This window comes from Kogia breviceps, chromosome 14 (genome assembly GCF_026419965.1).
Source record: "Kogia breviceps isolate mKogBre1 chromosome 14, mKogBre1 haplotype 1, whole genome shotgun sequence".
NCBI classification, from domain to species: domain Eukaryota; kingdom Metazoa; phylum Chordata; class Mammalia; order Artiodactyla; family Physeteridae; genus Kogia; species Kogia breviceps.
Window position 1 is genome coordinate 14,737,090 of NC_081323.1, and position 18,554 is coordinate 14,755,643.

At 42.5% G+C, this 18,554-nt stretch overlaps 1 protein-coding gene across 2 annotated transcripts; it reads left to right on the forward strand.

The window, feature by feature from the left end:
- The first annotated feature begins 6,227 nt into the window (after window positions 1-6,227).
- On the forward strand, window positions 6,228-18,282 carry LOC131741198 (protein WFDC11-like). Of its 2 annotated transcripts, XM_067014205.1 has the most exons (6): window positions 6,228-6,464; window positions 7,504-7,645; window positions 12,628-12,729; window positions 16,199-16,350; window positions 17,430-17,510; window positions 18,182-18,282. In XM_067014205.1, exons 1-6 carry the CDS (start codon window positions 6,364-6,366, stop codon window positions 18,210-18,212), a joined length of 609 nt encoding a protein of 202 aa, XP_066870306.1. In that variant the 5' UTR covers window positions 6,228-6,363; the 3' UTR covers window positions 18,213-18,282. The 2 variants fall into 2 exon arrangements, with proteins under 2 accessions (XP_066870306.1, XP_066870307.1); XM_067014206.1 differs by lacking the exon at window positions 12,628-12,729.
- Window positions 18,283-18,554: the final 272 nt, after the last annotated feature.

Sequence of the window (18,554 nt, forward strand, 5' to 3'; positions counted from 1 at the left end):
TATAATCTGCAAAGAGATAGATGTACTTCTTCTTTTCCTATTTGGTTGTCTTTTATTTCTTTTTCTTCCCTAATTGCTCTAGCTAGAATTTCCAGTACTATGTTGAATAGAAGTGGTGAAAGCAGGCATCCTTCTCGTCCTGATCTAAGAGGAAAAGCTTTCAGTCTTTCACCATTGATTATGATTTTTGCTCTGGGTGTTTCATACATGCTTTTGGTTTTTTTTTTTTTTTTTTTTTTTTTTTTGGCGGTACGCAGGCCTCTCACTGTGGTGGCCTCTCCCGTGGCGGAGCACAGGCTCTGGGCGTGCGGCTCAGCGGCCACAGCTCACGGGCCCAGCCGCTCCGCAGCATGTGGGATCTTCCTGGACCGGGGCACGAACCCGCGTCCCCTGCACCGGCAGGCGGACTCTCAACCACTGCGCCACCAGGGAAGCCCACATACATGCTTTTATTATGTTGAAGTTTTGTCCTTCTGTCCCTAGTTTGTTGGGTGCTTTTATTATGAAAGGGTGTTGAAATTTGTCAAATGCTTTTTCTGAATCAATTGAGATGATTATGTTGTTTTTTCTCCTTCATTCTGTTAATGTGGTGTATTACAGTGATTGATTTTCATATGTTGAATCACCTTTACATTTTTAGGAATAAATCTCACCCAATCATAATGTATGATCCTCTTAATATGCTGCTTAATTCAGTTTGCTAGTATTTTGTTGTGGAGTTTTGCATTAATGTTCATAAGGGATATTGGTCTGTATTCTTCTTTTCTTGTAATCTCTTTGGATATGGTATCAGTGTAATACTGGCTTCATAAAATGAGTTAGGAAGTGTTCCCTCCTCTTCAATTTTTTGAAAAAGTTTGAGCAGGATTGATATCAGTTCTTTAAATATATGGTAGAATTCACCAGTGATGCCATCAGATCTGGGGCTTTTCTTGCTGGGAGAATTTTTGATTACTGAGTCAAACTCCTTACTAGTTTTTCATCTATCCAGATTTTCTATCCTGCAAGATTTAGTCTTGGTAGAGTTTGTGTTTCTAGGAATTTGTCCATTTCATTTAGGTTATCCTATTTATTGTTCCTAGTACTGGTATAATGCTTTTTATTTCTTTAGAATCGGTAGCAGCGGGCACACTTTCATTTCTGAAGTCCGTAGTTTGGGTAGTCTCTCTTCTTTTCTTAGTCCATCTAGTGACATGTTTGTTAATCTTGTTGATCTTTTCAAAGAACCAACTTTTGGCTTCATTGATTTTTTCCCTATTATTTTTCTATTTTGTTTATCTCTGCTTCATCTTTATTATTTCCTTCTTTCTGCTAGCTTTGGGTTTACTTTGCTCTTATTTTTCTAGATCAAGTTGTAAAGTTAAGTTGTTCATTTGAAATCTTTCTAATTTTTCCCTTTTTTTTTTTTTTTTTTTTTTGCTGTACACGGGCCTCTCACTGCTGTGGCCTCTCCCGCCGCGGAGCACAGTCTCCAGACACGCAGGCTCAGTGGCCATGGCTCATGGGTCCAGGCGCTCCGCAGCACGTGGGATCTTCCTGGACTGGGGCACAAACCCGCATCCCCTGCATCGGCAGGCAGACTCTCAACCACTGCACCACCTGGGAAGCTCCTCTCATTTTTAAATGTAAGCATTTAAAGCTATAAATTTCCTTGTTAGCACAGCTTTTGCTGTGTTACATAAATTTTGATTTGTTGTGTTTTTGTTTTCATTTATCTCTAAGTATTTTCTAATTTTCCTCTGGTCCAGTGGTTGTTTAAAAGTATGTTGCTTAATTTCCACAGATTTGTGAATTTTCCAGTTTTACCTCTGTTATTGATTTCTAACTTCATCCTGTTGTGGTTGGATAATATCTATCTTTTAAAATCTACTGAGACTTAATTTGTGATTTAAAACATGTGGTCTCTCATGGAAAATGTCCCAAGTGCCCTTGAGAAGAATGTATGTTGTTGTTGGGTTGAGTGCTCTGTGTATGTCTGTTAGATCTAGTTGTTTTACTGTGTTGCTTAAGTCCTCTATTATCCTAACTTATCTTCTGCTTAGTTGTTGTATCTATTATCGAGGGTGGGGATGGAAGTATCCGATCATTATTGTAGAACCGTCTCTATCTTTCACCTCGATTCTGTCAGTTTTTGCTTCATATATTTTGATGATTATCAGTAGGTGCCTAGATGTTTATAATTGTTGTACCTTCTTGTGGTATTGAACCTTTTATTAATATATATTGTCCTCTTTGTCTCTTGTAACCTTTTTTGATTTAAGATCTATTTTGTCTGATATTAGTATAGCCACCCTGCTCTATTTTGGTTACTATGTGCATGGAACATCTTTTCCCATCCTTTCACCTTCAATCTGTTTGGATCAAAAGTGAGTCTCTTGTAGACAGCATATGGTTCATGTGTTTTTATCTATTCTGCCAATCTTTATATTTTGATTAGAGAGTTTAATTTGTTTACAGTTAAAGTATTTATCGATGGGGAGGAACACTTGTCATTTTCCATTTATTTTCTATGTGCCTTATAGCTTTTTTGTCTTATGTATGTATATATTGATACATATATATGGATATACACAAATGTATGTGTGTATATATAAAATATATGTGTGTCTGTGTGTATATATATATGTACACACACAAAAAAATGTTAGCACAGGGTGACAAAATTAAATTTTAAAATTTCTTTGTCATTTTCATAGATTTGCAAGATTTATGCACTAAGCATGGGATGTTCTTTTAATAGTGCAAAAGCAACAAATGATATTCTGGAAAGAAATTATTTTTTTCTACAGAGAGAAGTAAATGGGATGAAGTGATGAGGGGCCCTATGAAGAGGTTAAGGTCAAAGATATGTTGTAGCCCCCAAGAGAACTGGGGGCTACACTGTCTGGCATACATTGCATGCATGGATGGCTCTGGACCCACTTCTTTTTAAATCCTGTACCTGGCACTTACTAGCTGTGTGGCTTTGGGCAAGTTACTTAACTCCCCTGTGCCTCAGTTTCTGTATCTGTAAAATAGGAATTATAGTAGTACTAAACTCATAGGGTCATTGAGAGTATTAGTTAATATATGTTAAATATCTGACAGGTAGTGAACTTGGTGTTAAACTGGGTGATGCTTGCCACTTCGTTGGTGTCTCATTTGTTTATTGAACAAACCTTACATAGCACTGTCTGTATGCCAGACATTGGTTCTAAGTGCTTAACAAATAATCATTCACGTAACCCTCACAACAACCCTATGAGGAAAGTACTGTTATTATCCCCACTTTGCAAATGAGGAAACTAATGCACAGAGAGGATTAGTGACTTGCCCAAAGTAATTGGGAGCTAGGATTTGAATCCAGGTTAAGTCTGTGTTCTAAATCTCCATATTAGGTGGTCTTTCCCAGCTCTCTTGGCAGAGTTCTCTTTTTTCATTAGATCAAAACCCACAAGACATTGTGATAAGGTAGTGTTAGGGTGATGTAGCCATGGAGAAATCAACATAGAGATGGATAGGACTTTACAAAAGTCATCACACAAATGTTAGAGAAAAATAGATACACAGATCCTTCCCTGCCTACACAATCACCCAGACATCCAGGAAATGTGTGTGTTGGGGGGAGGGGAGGCTCCTGCAATTCTACAGTGTTCTGCTTCTACCTGTATTACCTGAAGCAAAAACAAAAAAGGAAAGTACTCTTTGAATAGGAATTCAGTGACAATGTTCTGTACGTACCCAACTTAACGGGCAGAACGCCCAGATCTGCCACAACCAGAACCATGATTACATTTTGAGGCTTTGAGCTCTGTTCTGCTCATCAGCTTCACCCTGTGCAGGGGCTTGGTGGTTCCCAGAGACCAGGAAGAAGAGCCATCAGGCAAATAAATGCTGGTATTTCCAACTTGAACATCTTCAGAGGTAGGTGAAGGTCAGAGTCTTGGGGCTGGAAATGTGAGCCTGAAAATGCTTTCATCTGTGGCTTGTGTCCAAATCATGCCCTCAGATCCTGCCAACACTACCCCTCTAGAAAAGAAGTAATTGTCCTTGTTCAAACCGAGAAACTGAGACAGAGAAAAATGACATGGATGGCACTGTGTCCCTTCCCATGTGATACCCTGAGGACACTATGTGCTGTCTACAGAGTATTCCTAGTGAGAATGTATAACCTGCAACTAATCATGAAGAAATTTCAAACAAACCCCACATGAAGAATGTTTAATTAAAAGAAAAAATTGCCTATATTCTTCAAAAATGTCAATGTCATAAAAGACAAAGGGCATTATTGGGTGAATTTATAAAATGGAATACTGATGATAGATTTGATAAAAATATTTTGGAAATGTTAAATTTCATGAAGTGGATAGTTGTACTGTGATCACAGAAGACAATGTCCCTATTGTTAATACTCACTGAAGTATTATTCCTAAATAATGAACATGATCTATGATACTTACCCTCAAATTGTTAAGGGAAAAAACAACAACAGAGGGAGAGAGAGAAAGCAATTAGGGGTAAATTCTTTTTTAAAAATTTATTTATTTATTTATTTATTTGGTTGTACTGGGTCTTAGTTGTGGCAGGTGGGGCCCCTCAACTGTGGCTCACAGGCTCCTTAGCTGTGTCTTGCCAGCTCCTTAGCTGTGGCTCGCTGGCTCCTCAGTTGCAGCATGCATGTGGAATCTAGTTCCCTGACCAGGGATCGAACCCGGGCCCCCTGCACTGGGAATGCAGAATCCTATCCCACTGCGCCACCAGGGAAGTCCCTAGTGGTAAATTCTTAAAATAGGTGAAACTGAGCAAATGGTATGTAGTGTTCTTTACACTATTTTTACTCTTGTAACTTGGAAATTATTTCCAAATAATAGTTTTTTTAAAAGTTAAAGGCAACCCATCAAATGGTCCATGTGCCTCAAATTTAATTTTCCTATTTTATAATTTGTAACACATGCCAAGAGGAGAACTAGCTAGAGAATTTTGCAAATTTTAAAATGTCTCTAGGTACTGTGTCTGCTTTTGAGCATCTGAGGGAATTTCAATCAATTCATATAATTTATCTTCTGCTTCATTGAAAACTTTGACGCAAAAATAAAGACTCTGAGGGAAAATTGGTTACTTGGAGGGAAAGAGACAGTTACTCCACTGTGACTGTTTAATTCACAGTACCCAGACTTCTCCTTTGTTTTTGCTTTTTTGTCTTCCTTTCTGTTTGGCTTCAGGAGCTTGGAGCACCAGGTTGGGGGTGAGAAAGGAGTGGGGAGAGGGAATTTTTTGGAACAGTACTTAACCTATTCTTTCAGAACCCCAAATCTCACCACCAGTGATCTGCCTAAAATAATAGCCAGCACTTATTTTTCATATTCTGTATTCCAGGTGCTAGACCCTCTCTTATCTTCTCTCCTGCACACTGAGAGCCATCAATTGTTATGTATTTCTTTTATGTATCTTGTTTATTATCTGACCCCTCTACTAGGATTAAGCTTTATGAGGGCAGGGAATTTTGCCAGTTTTGTTCATGACTGTATCCTCGGTACTTAGAATAGTGCCTGGCTTAAAGCAGTCACTTTAATTAAAGTGAGAAGGGGCTTCCCAGGGAAGCCCCTGGGAACTAAACTTTTGGTGGCAAGCATGCTGTAGTGTATATGGAAGTCAAAATATAATACTGTACATGTGAAACATATAATGTTATAAACCAACGTCAGCTCAAAAAAAAAAAAAGAATTAAAACAATTTTGTGGGACTTCCCTGGTGGCGCAGTGGTTAAGAATCCTTCTGCCAACGCAGGGGACACAGGTTTGAGCCCTGGTCCGAGAAGATCCCACATGCCGCGGAGCAACTAAGCCCGTGCGCCACAACTACTGAGCCTGTGCTCTGGAGCCCGTGAACCACAGCTACTGAAGCCCGCACGCCTAGAGCCGGTGCTCCGCAACAAGAGAAGCCACCTCAAGTGAGAAGCTTGCGCACCGCAATGAAGAGTAGCCCCCGCTAGCCGCAACTAGAGAAAGCCCGTGCGCAGCAATGAAAACCCAACACAGCCAAATAAATAAATAAATAAATAAAACAATTTTGTAAGCTGAATTTGAATTATTTTTTAATCAAGGGAGGGTAACACAGTAAAAAAAAAAAAAAAAAAAAAAAAAGGTTTCCCTGCAAAAGGAAGGCATGAAGCTTGAGGTGGAGAGACACTTTTTAGCAAAGTCTGTGTCCAGCTTTGGTGTGTAACTGTGACTGAGTGCTGGAGGGCAAGGAACAATAACTAGAAGATAAACTGTAAAGAAATTCTATGAGAATTTCCTCTTGCTTTACAACTCTCTTTATGTCTTTTGATCTCTGGCAACAACTGGGAAGGAAAAACTCCTGACAACACCTATTCAGACGTATATGGTCAACAGCATGAAGTGCTGGACACCTCTACTCATGATGTTCCTCTGTATGGTACTGCTGTCTGTGCTGGGAGGAATTAAGGAAAAACATAACTGCAGGTGATGAGGCTGGATTGGGGGTCAAAAGGGGTGACGGGGCTGTGCTTGTTTCTGGACAAAAGAAGAAGTATCGTGCCTGGCACATCTGACTCAGGACTCACCTTCCCTGGATCACCTGGAAAGGCATCAGTTACCTTTCTATACACAGAGATCCAAGAAATTATCAAGCTGAAGTCCTTCAAAGTCCTTTAATGCTTCTTTTTCCAACTTTGAAAGTAGCGATGTGTATCTGTCAGCTTTTAGATACATTCCTTAAATTATAAGGATATAATATTTTCCCAAGTCAGCTATCTTTGAAGGGGAGGGGGCACCAGTACAGAGCTGCCATATTTTCCCATTCTTCCAGAAGCTCTGTGTCCTACCTGTGTGCACTTCGAAGAGTACAAAATGAGCATTTCTAGATACATACCGTTAATTTAGTGGTAGGATATTTCAGAATGTGAAAAGATAGAAAAGAGATATGAGATGGGGCCTTAGTGGGGCAATCATGGGGACCATATGATGAGAAAATGAAATCAATGGGGGGAGCCAAGAAAATTAGGTGAGAGAGATAAGAATTTGGGGAGAGGCTGAGTTATTAAAGGCAGGGTCAGCAAGGAGGGGAAGAAAAGTGGGGAGAATCTCTTCCTTACTCTCCGTGGTCTAGCTTCCCACACTATGAAAAAGGTGTGATAATGAGGCTAGAGGATATCTCAGGCTCTGAGATCTCCCATTATAAAAATGTAAATTTTGTAGGAGGGCACATGAATGCTGGGACTATACAGAGTCCTACCTCTAGGATGCTCGAAGAGGACTCAGAAGCCTGCAACACTGTAGGACTTGGGGAGCAGAGAAGGCAAAGTGGTCAGTGAAGATGCGATGGGGTCAGTGAAAATGCAATGAGGAGGATAAGGAAGGGGATTTCTCTTAGAAGGCAGATACCTTGGTGGAGACTTGGGGCTGGGATTCTAGGAGGGGCTGTTGAGCTTATGAAGGGCTTCTCTTCCCACACTTGCTATGTAGCCCCTGTCAGCTTCTTATCATCTCGTCTCAATTTCAGGGGGGAATTGTTACTTCAGGAGTGCTGGGGACGGCCAACAGTCCAAGAATGTGCCAAGAAGTGTTCTAGAACCTTTAAATGTGTAGAAATAAATCACACATGTTGCTGGACGTACTGTGGAAACATCTGCTGGGAAAACACAGTGAGTTTGGAGATGCATGGTTGGGTCTATGTCTTCACTGATTCTCACCTTCTTCTCAGATGCTGTTATCCCTAAACAGAGGACTGAGGAACCCCAAATCCTAGGCACAAAAATAGCAGAAGACGATGTCCCCTAAACCTGGAAGGGAATTCACTGGCAAATAGACCAAGATATCAGCTTGGGGCACCTTGCTTCTTTCATTATATAATCAATGCCTGTGCTGTCTGCCTTGCATTTTTCAACAGTTTGCTCTTTTCCTGTTTTTCTAGTCCAGATTTCTAGCCATTGTTTCCAGAGTCAGACTTTTCCATGAGCCCCGTTAGCTCAGCCAGGCCCCAAATCTCTACCTTTCTCTGCTTAATGAACCAATAACTCCCTAGTCAAAAGTAGACAATTTCTGTTGTTACATGAAGTATTCCTGTTCCAAGGTCTGGTGAAGATGAGTAATATTAAGCTTGGGAATGAATTCCTCCTTCTCAGAGTTTCATAGCCTCTAAGCATCTAACCTTTTTCTCTTGTAGATAATCACCGAAAGACAGCTAAAACCCTAACCTCCCACTGGGACACCAGTGGGACACTGCTGTTCTCACTGAGGGCTGGGCAGGAGTAAATCCTTGGCAAATAAACTCATTTGCGAGCAGTGGTCTTTGGCTTTTTTCCACTTCATTCCACTACCCTTGAATCTCCCCCCCCCCCTATATTTTTCCCATCCTATAGGGTACATAAGTTTCCAACTCTTGCTTCCAACTCTTGCTTCCCCATTTGATTACCTTATAACGAATAGGCTAAGTCATGGGCTTCACAGAATAGAAGTTTATTTCTTGCATGCTATTTTAATGAGGGTTATTGGCAAGCAGCCCTTTCTTTCAATTTTTCAGAGAGCAGTGAATTTGTCTCTGGTGAATTTGTTTTTACCAGGGTATGGGTAAACAATTCTAAAACTACGTTACATGTATAAAAGATTGAACAGATAAGTAAGTAACTTAGATAGGAGCCAGGTTCCTGTTGGAGAAGTTACAAATAAGCAAAAGGAAAATGCTAGAATGAACCCTGGGGTACTGGATTAAAATCAGAGATATCAATATGAACTGATGTTCAGCTTTTATATATATATATATACACACACACACAGAGACACATGCAGATATACTTATGGACACATATGTATACATGGATTAGTTATACATACATATATTTCTTAGCTATGTCTGCTGAAGACGCCTAGAAGCAGTGATACCACAGTAGCAATAAACACACAAAGAGCCCAGATCTTGGTTCTAAATACCATTCTTCAGTACATGGGCCAAGGCTTCTTAGAGAAATGACTGATTTTAGAACTGGGCTTGGAAAATACAAGATGAGACTGGGGCATCTTTTGAGGTCAGAATTTAATGAAAACCAAAAATCAAAATAATGGGAAACAGGAGCCCACCTGAAAGAGCTCCTAGTGGCCAAAGCCAAGAATAATTTGAGCATAACACTGTTACTGCTGGTTTATTAAAATAAAATGTTACAAAGTTAATGGAAAAATAGCAGACAACTTCAATGTAAAGTACTATTAAAGAAAACAAAAAGTGAAAATTGAAACATTTCTGCTGGAAAAAAAATTCTCCCACTAGAACAACCTTGAGTCCAAAAAGAAAGGTAATACACCACTGCAACTTTTGAAAAAAAAAGTAATTAATTAATTAAATTTTTGCTGCGTTGGGTCTTTGTTGCTGTGCACGGGGCTTTCTCTAGTTGCGGTGAGCGGGAGCTACTCTTTGTTGTGGTACGTGGGCTTCTAATTGCGGTGGCTTTTCTTATTGTGGAGCACGGGCTCTAGGTGCACAGGCTTCAGTAGTTGTGGCTCACGGGCTCTAGAACTCTGGCTCAGTAGTTGTGGTGCATGGGCTTAGTTGCTCCGTGACCTGTGGGATCTTCCCGGACCAGGGCTCGAACCCATGTCTGCTGCATTGGCAGGCAGATTCTTAACCACTGCACCACCAGGGAAGCCCCAGCACTGCAACTTTAATTACATATTTCTAAATAAACATTTTAATGTATGAAAAAATACCTTGAGTCAGAAATTTTAAAACTCAGCACATAAGTAGACAAAAAAACAGGAAGACGTGAAATAAGAGGTTGATAGAACATAAAAAATTGAAGAAAAAGATAAAAGTCATCTTAGAAATAAAGACTGTTACAAGACACTTAGGACAGAATAAATTCAATTAAACTATAATAGGAATTGAGAAAAATAATGTAAGAAGCTAAGGGACCAAAAGTAAAATACAAAAAGTAAAAACAGTAAGAGAGAGAAAGTTTGAGTTTTAGGGTTTTTCAAAAAGAAAACCTGAATCAACAACAACAAAAAGGACCGTCATAGACCCAGCAAATATGATTCAGAATAGTCTCAGATATCAGATGCTTGGTGCCTTCTAATTTAGATTCTTACTTCTACCTTCTCATACCCTCTCACCAGTGGTTTTCAGGCAGTGAACTCTTTCCAAGCCAAGACACTGGACACTATAATAACTGATGGATATACTCCTAAATAATGTAATTTTAGACTTAGGAACATCTTCTGGAGAAAAAGTCTTCCTTGAATACTTCATGTCATGCCCATTCTAATTATATTTGGGCTGATGGACATTTCTTGGTGGTAGATCTTACAGTCAGCAGCTAAACCCAACTCTTACATTCCAGATACCTTCCTTTAGCTTCTTAATTAGGCATTCTGGGTCTGTTATGACATAGACAGCTACCAGAAGTGGGATGGGCACACTTTGCTGACCAGTATGAACCCACCTGTGAACACTGGGGGCAGCCAAAGGAGTTGACCAACATCATGATGTATGAGATGAGGAGGATATTTCTAGAGTCCTTCCATATGCTTGACATAGAGAAGGAGCAAGAGAAGAGAACAAATCATGCAAAAGTCATTGCAACTGTGAGGCTGTGGGTTGGTCGGAAACAGATCAGTGCTGATCTGCGATTCTCTGCAGGCTGGACTTGACATTTTGGAGACCCAGATCATGGAAGAATCTGCATTGTTTCTTCCTTTGCCTCCAAAAATTTCAAGGTCTTCCATGGGACCCCCCAGTTCCTCCCATCTACATATTATAGAGGCATACAATTGTTCCAATAAAAACAGAACATGCAGTGGTGTTCAGGCATAGCCATAGCATTCTAGGTGTAGCTTCTAACTTCTCTAGGGCAGGGTGGACTGTCAGAGAGGGTCAGGGTACCAGTTACCACAAGGGAGAAGGGCAACTGCTTCCAGTAAAATTCATGGCCCATGGTGTTCATGCCAGTGGCAAGGAATAGGTCAGCCTGACACCCACGGTATATCCACGTGGTAGGAAGCCCTGGTCTTGGACATGTGAGGTCCTTCCCTATGTGGTCCCTGGCAGGTAACTTTGCCTCTCTTAATAGTTTCTTCCAGGTTGTTTGGGGCATAGCCAAGCATTGGGAGAGTGAGGCTATCTGAGAGAGCACCAAATAAGAGTTTCTGTACAGCGTGCTCTTAGCACCCAACTACCTCCAATGATGTCTGAGTTGGTGGTGGATCATGACCTCTTTCCTAAGCTCCTTTTGTGCATGGGCAGCTCTTAGCAGAATGGAGGAGATCCTTCAGTACCAGGAGCCCTGTGATGCTTCTGCGGTGGGTCAGAGACCCTAGCCCGATGGAGGCATGTCCTGCCTCTGATGTCTCCTTCATTGATGCTCAGCAGGAAGCTCTGGACTGGAGCAAAACACCGCATCCCTTCCTCCAGCAGGGCCCGCCCACCTGAATTCTTCACACCTGAACCCACGTCCCAACCGGCCACACGTTTTGACCCAGTCTCTGGACTTAGTCCCAGGAACATTTCAGAGGAGTGGTGATTGTGCAGAGTAGTAGGGACTCTGCAGCCCAGTGATGAATTTCCACGGACTCACCATGAAACCATGGGCAAGACCCAGAGCCATCCTATGCCAATTAATCCGCAGTCGCATTACCACGTACCTCCCGTCCCTCCACCCTGTGGCTTCCCTCTGGATTAAAAAAAAAAAGCAGAAGAGGAGGAATGAAACCATAAGAAGGAGGATTGGGGAAATGTGGGCAACCACTCAGTTAAAGGAATGCACTGAGTCGCAGGTCCTGGCATCCCATTCCAGGCCCCATTACAAGAGCAGCCTTATTGGTGGGTGATGGAGTCGGGGAGAGTCAGGGTCAGCACAGGCACTCCCTTCCCTGTGGACAGACTCAGCACATGCACGAGAAGCAAGCAAACAGGGAGCACGGAGGAAACCTCCTCCTCTAGCCGGATCATGACTTCTCACTCTCTTTTGACCTTGAACATGTCATTTAACTTCCCTGGGATTCATTTTCTTCATTGTAAAGAGACAGTAAGCTGAACCTCTCAAGGAGGATGAGGAGAATGGACCCAGTTTAAGAAGAGTCCTCCTGGGGACCTCCCACTCTGCGTCCCAGGGTCTAGTCTCCACGCATCTCACGTTGAAGTGATTTGATCACTTCAAATCTATCTTTTCTAAAGTGGTCATCTATCATTTCTAAAGTGTTTCTTATTCAGTCTCTATTTATTCACATAAAAGCCATAGGCCATTCGGTGGGAGATGATGTTGTGCCTTAATTAGCAAAGGGCAATCAATACAGAGAAGGATTAAACAGCACCCACAAGTCAAAGGAAAATAGACATACAGACTGTCCTCCACTCACTACCTGTGGACGAACCCAGCTGCATCAGATAAAGACTCTAGACTTGAGTCGGTTGGGGGTGACCAGAGCTGCAATCCAGGAACACAATGTTCCTCCTGGCTTAGTAGGAGATATTGCTCACATCAAAGAAAATCCAGGACTTCTGGTTGGGTGAGTATCAAAGAGTCTGCGATATACCACTATGTTCCTGAGTGGGAATGAAAGATTGGCCGCAAAAAAATCACCTTTAAGTTCTCAGCCTTTGAACCTGCTTTTTCTTCTCTCCTGCCCCTTGTTCCAGGCCACACCCCCCCACCAGCCCCCTACCTCCCCCAGTAGGAAGAGGCCAGATAAAAAGCTGTCAGCCTGTTACTACAGACACTCAACTCAGACACTTTCAGAGGTAGGTGGGAGTAAGGGTCTTGAGGCATGAGCTTTTACTTGTGGCTTGCTTGGATGAGTTCCCTGCCCAGGTGGCATCAACACTATTCCAGCGAGGTGAGGATTATGCCCGCGAGGTGAGGATTATTCCCTGTTGTTCAAATAAGAAAATTGAGAGAGAGGTGACGGGAACTGTCTGAAGTGCCATAGGAATAAGGGGCAGAGATTAAACAAGATACCAGCATCCCTGACTCAAAATCCACTACTCTCTCCTTTAACATCTGGAAAACCCAGCATCCTGAATTTGGGGGAGGGGGGCAATAGATTTGTGTCTTTGTGATGCTTAGTGACCTTTTCATCATCATACACCCTATCTCAGGATGGCCAAAGAATTCACCCAGACTTCTGTATGTGAGTGGTACCCAGCCTGGGCAGGATGATGTTTTTCTTCCCTGGGATCATTTAGTGCACCTGAGGTGTGCAAAGAAAGGTATTGGGCATCTCCAGGATCCTGAACACCCTTTAGGGGCAAGTGAGAAACTCAGAAAACCGGACTAAGAGTGAGGCCTTTTAAATGAACAGATCTCAAAACTCTGGAAAACTTGGGTCCCTAATGAGGTTTCTGAATACAAATAAACAGCTTCATAGAACACAGTGCTTTGGATTTATTGTGTGTCTGTCACCCAGGAAGCCTGGGTGCCAGGCTTCCTCCTTCTGTGTGCAGGAGGCAGGTGTCAGGAATCCAGAGGCCCATCCCAATCCGTGCACATCTTCACCCAGTTACCGCATACCTCATACCCCTGCCAGTAAGTGGATAACAGAGCATCTGCCTTACACATCTGTCTTGCTATGTGCTGGTGCCTTCAGAGGATCAGAGAACACTCTGAGCCAAGCTCAAGGACTGGGAATTCTACTACTGCTAGCTGGCTTTCCGGTGCAAAAAATGTGAGTGATTTACAGGATTTCTGGAAGCCCAATGTGTTCAAAGATATTTCTCCTTTGGCCTAGAGCTTCATCAATTAAGTTGTATCCCTTGGTATAAACATTGCCCAATGGTCAATGAGTCAGTAGGTGAACTTAGCAATTTTCCTTCACCAAGCCATGCTGAAGCAAACTGGCAAGAGTGTGGGTTCTAAATGGAGAAGGTTGGAGCGCAGATATAAGCAGCTGAGTGGAAGCTCCCAAACATCTGATCTTTTACCTTTTAAGGGCTGTTCTCCTTCTCTTACTCTTATCTCCTTCTCTTACTCTTGTCTCTCCTAAATCCAATTTGCCTCAAAGACAGGAGGTAGAGACACATACATTTGATGTCTTGGTGGTGGAAATACAACCCAATCCTTAGTGAGAAAATGGGGCAGCAATTATTCAAAGCCTGAAACGGACAACATCTTTTGCAGAGCAATCTTTTTCTATTGACCCATACTAAAAAAAATAATAATCTATGTGACAAAGCTTTAGCTAGAAGGAGGTTCATCAGGAAATTTATATAACAAAAATAAATTGGAAATATTTGGGTCTTCATGACATGGGGAATGATCATAATATTTATCATTGGATTGTTGGCATGACTTGTGTAATGTGATCATATTTTTTTTGGTCTCCCTTGTTCTGTTAGACATTATTCAGGATAGCTAGTTATTTCCTTGCTTCTTCAGGAAAACTTAGGTAGGTCCCCACAACTTCTGTGACTTCAGTCACAAAACATCTTCTCAACCATATAATTAAAATGTGCAGGCCCATGAAATTAGCCACAACTTCATAAATTGTTTAGAACTGTGGACCCTCCTTTTTCTCAGAGGCTCCAGTTATGGAAGAGAATGTGGCCAACATTTTTCTCTTGAGCTCTTTGTGATTCTGTTCCTTCACCTCCAACTGGCTTAAAAAATTTCTGGCTCCTGGGTAGTGGAGGGAGGAAGCACCAGTAAGAGAGAGTGAGAGTTCTTACACAATAGATGTGATCACAGGCTGGTGTGCTTCTGGTCCCCTTTCTTTCCCCCTTCCTCCCTTCCTCCCTTTCTTTCTTCCTCCCTTCCTCCGTTCCTCTATCCCTTTCTTTCGTCCTTCCTTCCTTTCTTTCTTTCTTCCTTCTTTCTCTTTCCTCCCTCCCTCCTTCCCTTCTTTCTTTCTTTAAGAAATGTTTTCCCCATTTTTCTTTTCTTCTTCTTCTAATATTTTATTTTACTTTTTTGGGGGGCCACACCGTGCAGCATGTGGGATCTTAGTTCCCCAACCAGGGATGGAACTCAGGCCCTCTGCAGTGGAAGAGTGGAGTCTTCACCCCTGGGCTGCCAGGGAAGTCCCCTGGTCCTCTTTCATGGGAGATTTCAAGGGTTCATTGGAGACACAAAATGGCATCAGGCCATTTACAATTCAGATACTTCCCGAACTGTAGCCCTCTTCTCTGCTACTACAGGTCACATTAGCCAAATTCCCCACCCTTTAGAGTCTTTAGTCAGGACTCGATCACAAGTCTATGGTGTCCCTGAAAACTTTTGGGGACACACTGTAAGCTCTGAGTAGTATCCACAAAGCATATTCTCCCAACTTGGAATCAGAAGGCAGTATCTCTACTTCCCTTGGCAAAGCTTTTGACTAATAAGATCTCCTTCAAAATCCTCTCTTGTAACTCCTTCAACTTGAAATCATCTATGTAGATGAAAGTTTATTAAAACTTTTTAAAAATTTTTACTTTAAAAAAATGTTTATTAATTTTTATTGGAGTATAGTTGTTTCACAATGTTGTGTGAAAGTTTTGTTTTTAAGTTTAAGTTTGGTTAGCAATTTTTCTCAAGTCCTGCTGAGTAATCTATCTACCACTCTGTCTTAAGGTCTCAACTAAAACTTCCATTGTATCATCCTGTTACCTATGTTCTTAATTAACAAATCAGGACACTTCATGTGTTCTACTCTTTTTTTTTTTTGGCGGTACATGGGCCTCTCACTGTTGTGGCCTCTCCCGTTGCGGAGCACAGGCTCCTGGACGCGCAGGCTCAGCGGCCATGGCTCACGGGCCCAGCCACTCTGCGGCATGTGGGATCTTCCCGGACCGGGGCACGAACCCGTGTCCCCTGCATTGGCAGGCAGACTCTCAACCCCTGCGCCACCAGGGAAGCCCCATGTGTTCTACTCTTCCAATTTCATAAACATAATGACTACAACATAAAAGTATACACGTATACGGTTATCTCTGGGTGGTGGAATTATTAATGCTTATTCATTTGCTCTTTGTATTTAAAAAATGTTACAACCTGAAGATTTATTGCTTTTTGATCAGAAAAAAGCCAATGTGTTTTTAAAAGAAATAGCTTTGTAAAGGAAGGGGTACATAATGTGAGATGGGGAAGAAGCCCGGGGAAGCCAATGGCTAGCTTGCTATATAGGTAGGTGCCAGTGGGTGGAAAGGGAAAGTAGGAGAAAGAATAACACAGTATTCACAAGCACTTTCTCTTTCTCTCCTACCCTATTCCCCTGAATTCCTTTTCTACCTCTAGCAGCATCGGGGAAAGACCTGTCTTCTGCCAAAACCTAACCCAAACACGCGCAGAAACTACCATGAAGCTCTGGGCTCTCCTCCTCATCGCGCTCACCTACGAGGTCGTGACGCTTCTGCCCGTGCTGGGAGGCCTCAAGAACAGACCTTTCTGTAGGTGGTGGGGCAAGGGAGGAGGGTGCTCTGCCCAGGCCTGGGATGTCTGCCATAACCGAGTCAGGGCCTACATTTCTAGGATCACCCTTTAAAGGACCGGAACCTTCTTTTAAGCGGAGACATCCAAGAAAGATTAGGTTGAATGTTCCCAATCTGGCATCGTTTCAAGCTTCATCTCCTGGTTCTGAAAGCAATACTGGGTACATCGAGAGGGAATGTAGCTTTTGCCCACATTCCATAAGCTAGCAGGAAGCAATATTTGCCAATGTCAGACCATCTTGGGTAGAGGAAACACCAACACAGAACTTCCCTCTGAGCTCATATTTTCAGAATCTCTGTGCCTGATCTGAGTGAGCCTTGGATGAATACCAAAAGGATAATATTTAACACATTCGTTTAGTTTGAGGGGAAGGATCTTTTAGAATATGAAAAAATGGAAAAGACAAATAAGGGGTCCTTATGAGTGAAAGTTTGGGGGTCATGTGATAAGAAAATGGAATAATGAAGTGACCTCAAGGGAGGATTATGGGTCAGTGAATGATGTGGAATTCGGGGAGAGGCTGAGTGCTTAGGTGGTATCATCAGCGAAGTGAATAGAAAGAGGAAAAAGTAGGTTCCTATTCTCCCCTGGCTCAGTTTTCCAATTTGAAAATCGGGTATGGAAATTGGAACTAGAAAATATTGCAGACCCTGAAATCTAAAGTCATATGGGAACGGACTTGGTGAGGCGGTGTCATCTGTGATGGGGTTGTCCTAGGTCCCATCTTTAGGGAACTTAGAGAGAACCCAAAGGCCTGCAATGCTGTGGGAACATGTGGAAAGAGGGAAGTCATGTCACATCAGGATGGTCTTCTGTAAAAAAGCCACTGGCTAGAATTCACAGAAGGGATTCTCCTCAGAAGCAGAAAAATACTTTGTTGCTTAGAGCTCAGGGATTTTTAAGCTTGAGAAGGGACTCTTCTCTAAGTTGTGGGGGGATGGACACTGCCAAATTCTACCGTCTCAATTCCAGCTGAACTAAGAGATATTGACCAGTGCTGGGTACAGCCTCCATCATTAACGTATTGTTTAAAAAGGTGCACTAAAGCAAAGAGATGTTCCTTTCCAAATCATACATGCTGCTGGACCTACTGTGGCGACATCTGCTTGGACAATGAGTGAGTTGTTCGGGGGGGGGAAGGTTGGGCCTGGGGATGCTTCCTCACTGCTCCTCACCCTTGTTCAGAAGCTATGGCCTGGAACAGAAGACACAGTCACCTAAATCCTGGTCACAGAAATAGGCAGCATAAGGCAACACACTCCTCCCTCCACACCTAAGCTGCCACTGACTGTAAATTAAACCAACGTACCAGCATCGGAGCCTTCACATTTCTTTTCACTCTCATTCAATTCCCCCCAAACATCACCCATTGGTTTGTTCATCCCTCCCTTGTCCAAGGTCCCAGTTATTGCCTCCTTGGTCTGGCCTCTCCATTGGCCCCTTATCTCAGCCAAGCCCAAGAAGACCTGGTCTCTACCTGTCTCCTCAATTGGCAAATCTCTTGAGAGAAGTTGATGAAAAGTGGATAACTCCTGGGAATTCCCTGGTGGTCTAGTGGTTGGGACTTCGTGCTCTCACTGCTGAGGGCCTGGGTTCAATCCCTGGTCGGGGAACAAAAATTCCACAAGCTGCATTGTGTGGCAAAAAAAAAAAAGGGGGGTGGGTAACTCCTGATCTTACAGGAAGAATTCCTGTTCCCATTAACTGTGGCTAAGGGTGCTATTAAGTTTGAGAGTCGATGTCCCCCAGGGTTCCCTGACTTTTAACCACTTAACTTTTCTCTTGCAGAGAACCCTTTAAATTCATGCTAAAACCCTAGATTCTAGCTGACCCCCGACTAGTGTGGGCTGGAGGTTGACTGTGTGGTCAAGAAGAGGGCTGCCTTGTTCTCTGTTGGGATACCCACTCTCTCCAGCTGAGGACCTCTTTGCTCTCTCCTTGACCTCTCTATCCTGAGAAGGCACAAGTCTTTGCCAAATAAACGGATCCACCAACCTGAGGGCTCTGTATTTTTTGGTACTTCATCCCTGTAACTTCATTTCTTTCATTATAGTCCCCAATAGCCTCCAAAGTTTTTCCCATCCCATCACGGGCACAGGCACCCAACTCTGCCTTCTAGTTAGAACAAGGTATTAGTCAGGTACGCTCATGGCTGTAGCAA

Coding starts and splice junctions, on each gene's coding strand:
- LOC131741198 (XM_067014205.1), top strand. CDS start 6,364: ATGGTCAACAGCATGAAGTGCTGGACACCTCTACTCATGATGTTCCTC. Junction 6,465..7,503: donor AAGGAAAAACATAACTGCAG/GTGATGAGGCTG, acceptor TCTCAATTTCAG/GGGGGAATTGTTACTTCAGG. Junction 7,646..12,627: donor ACATCTGCTGGGAAAACACA/GTGAGTTTGGAG, acceptor CCCTTGTTCCAG/GCCACACCCCCCCACCAGCC.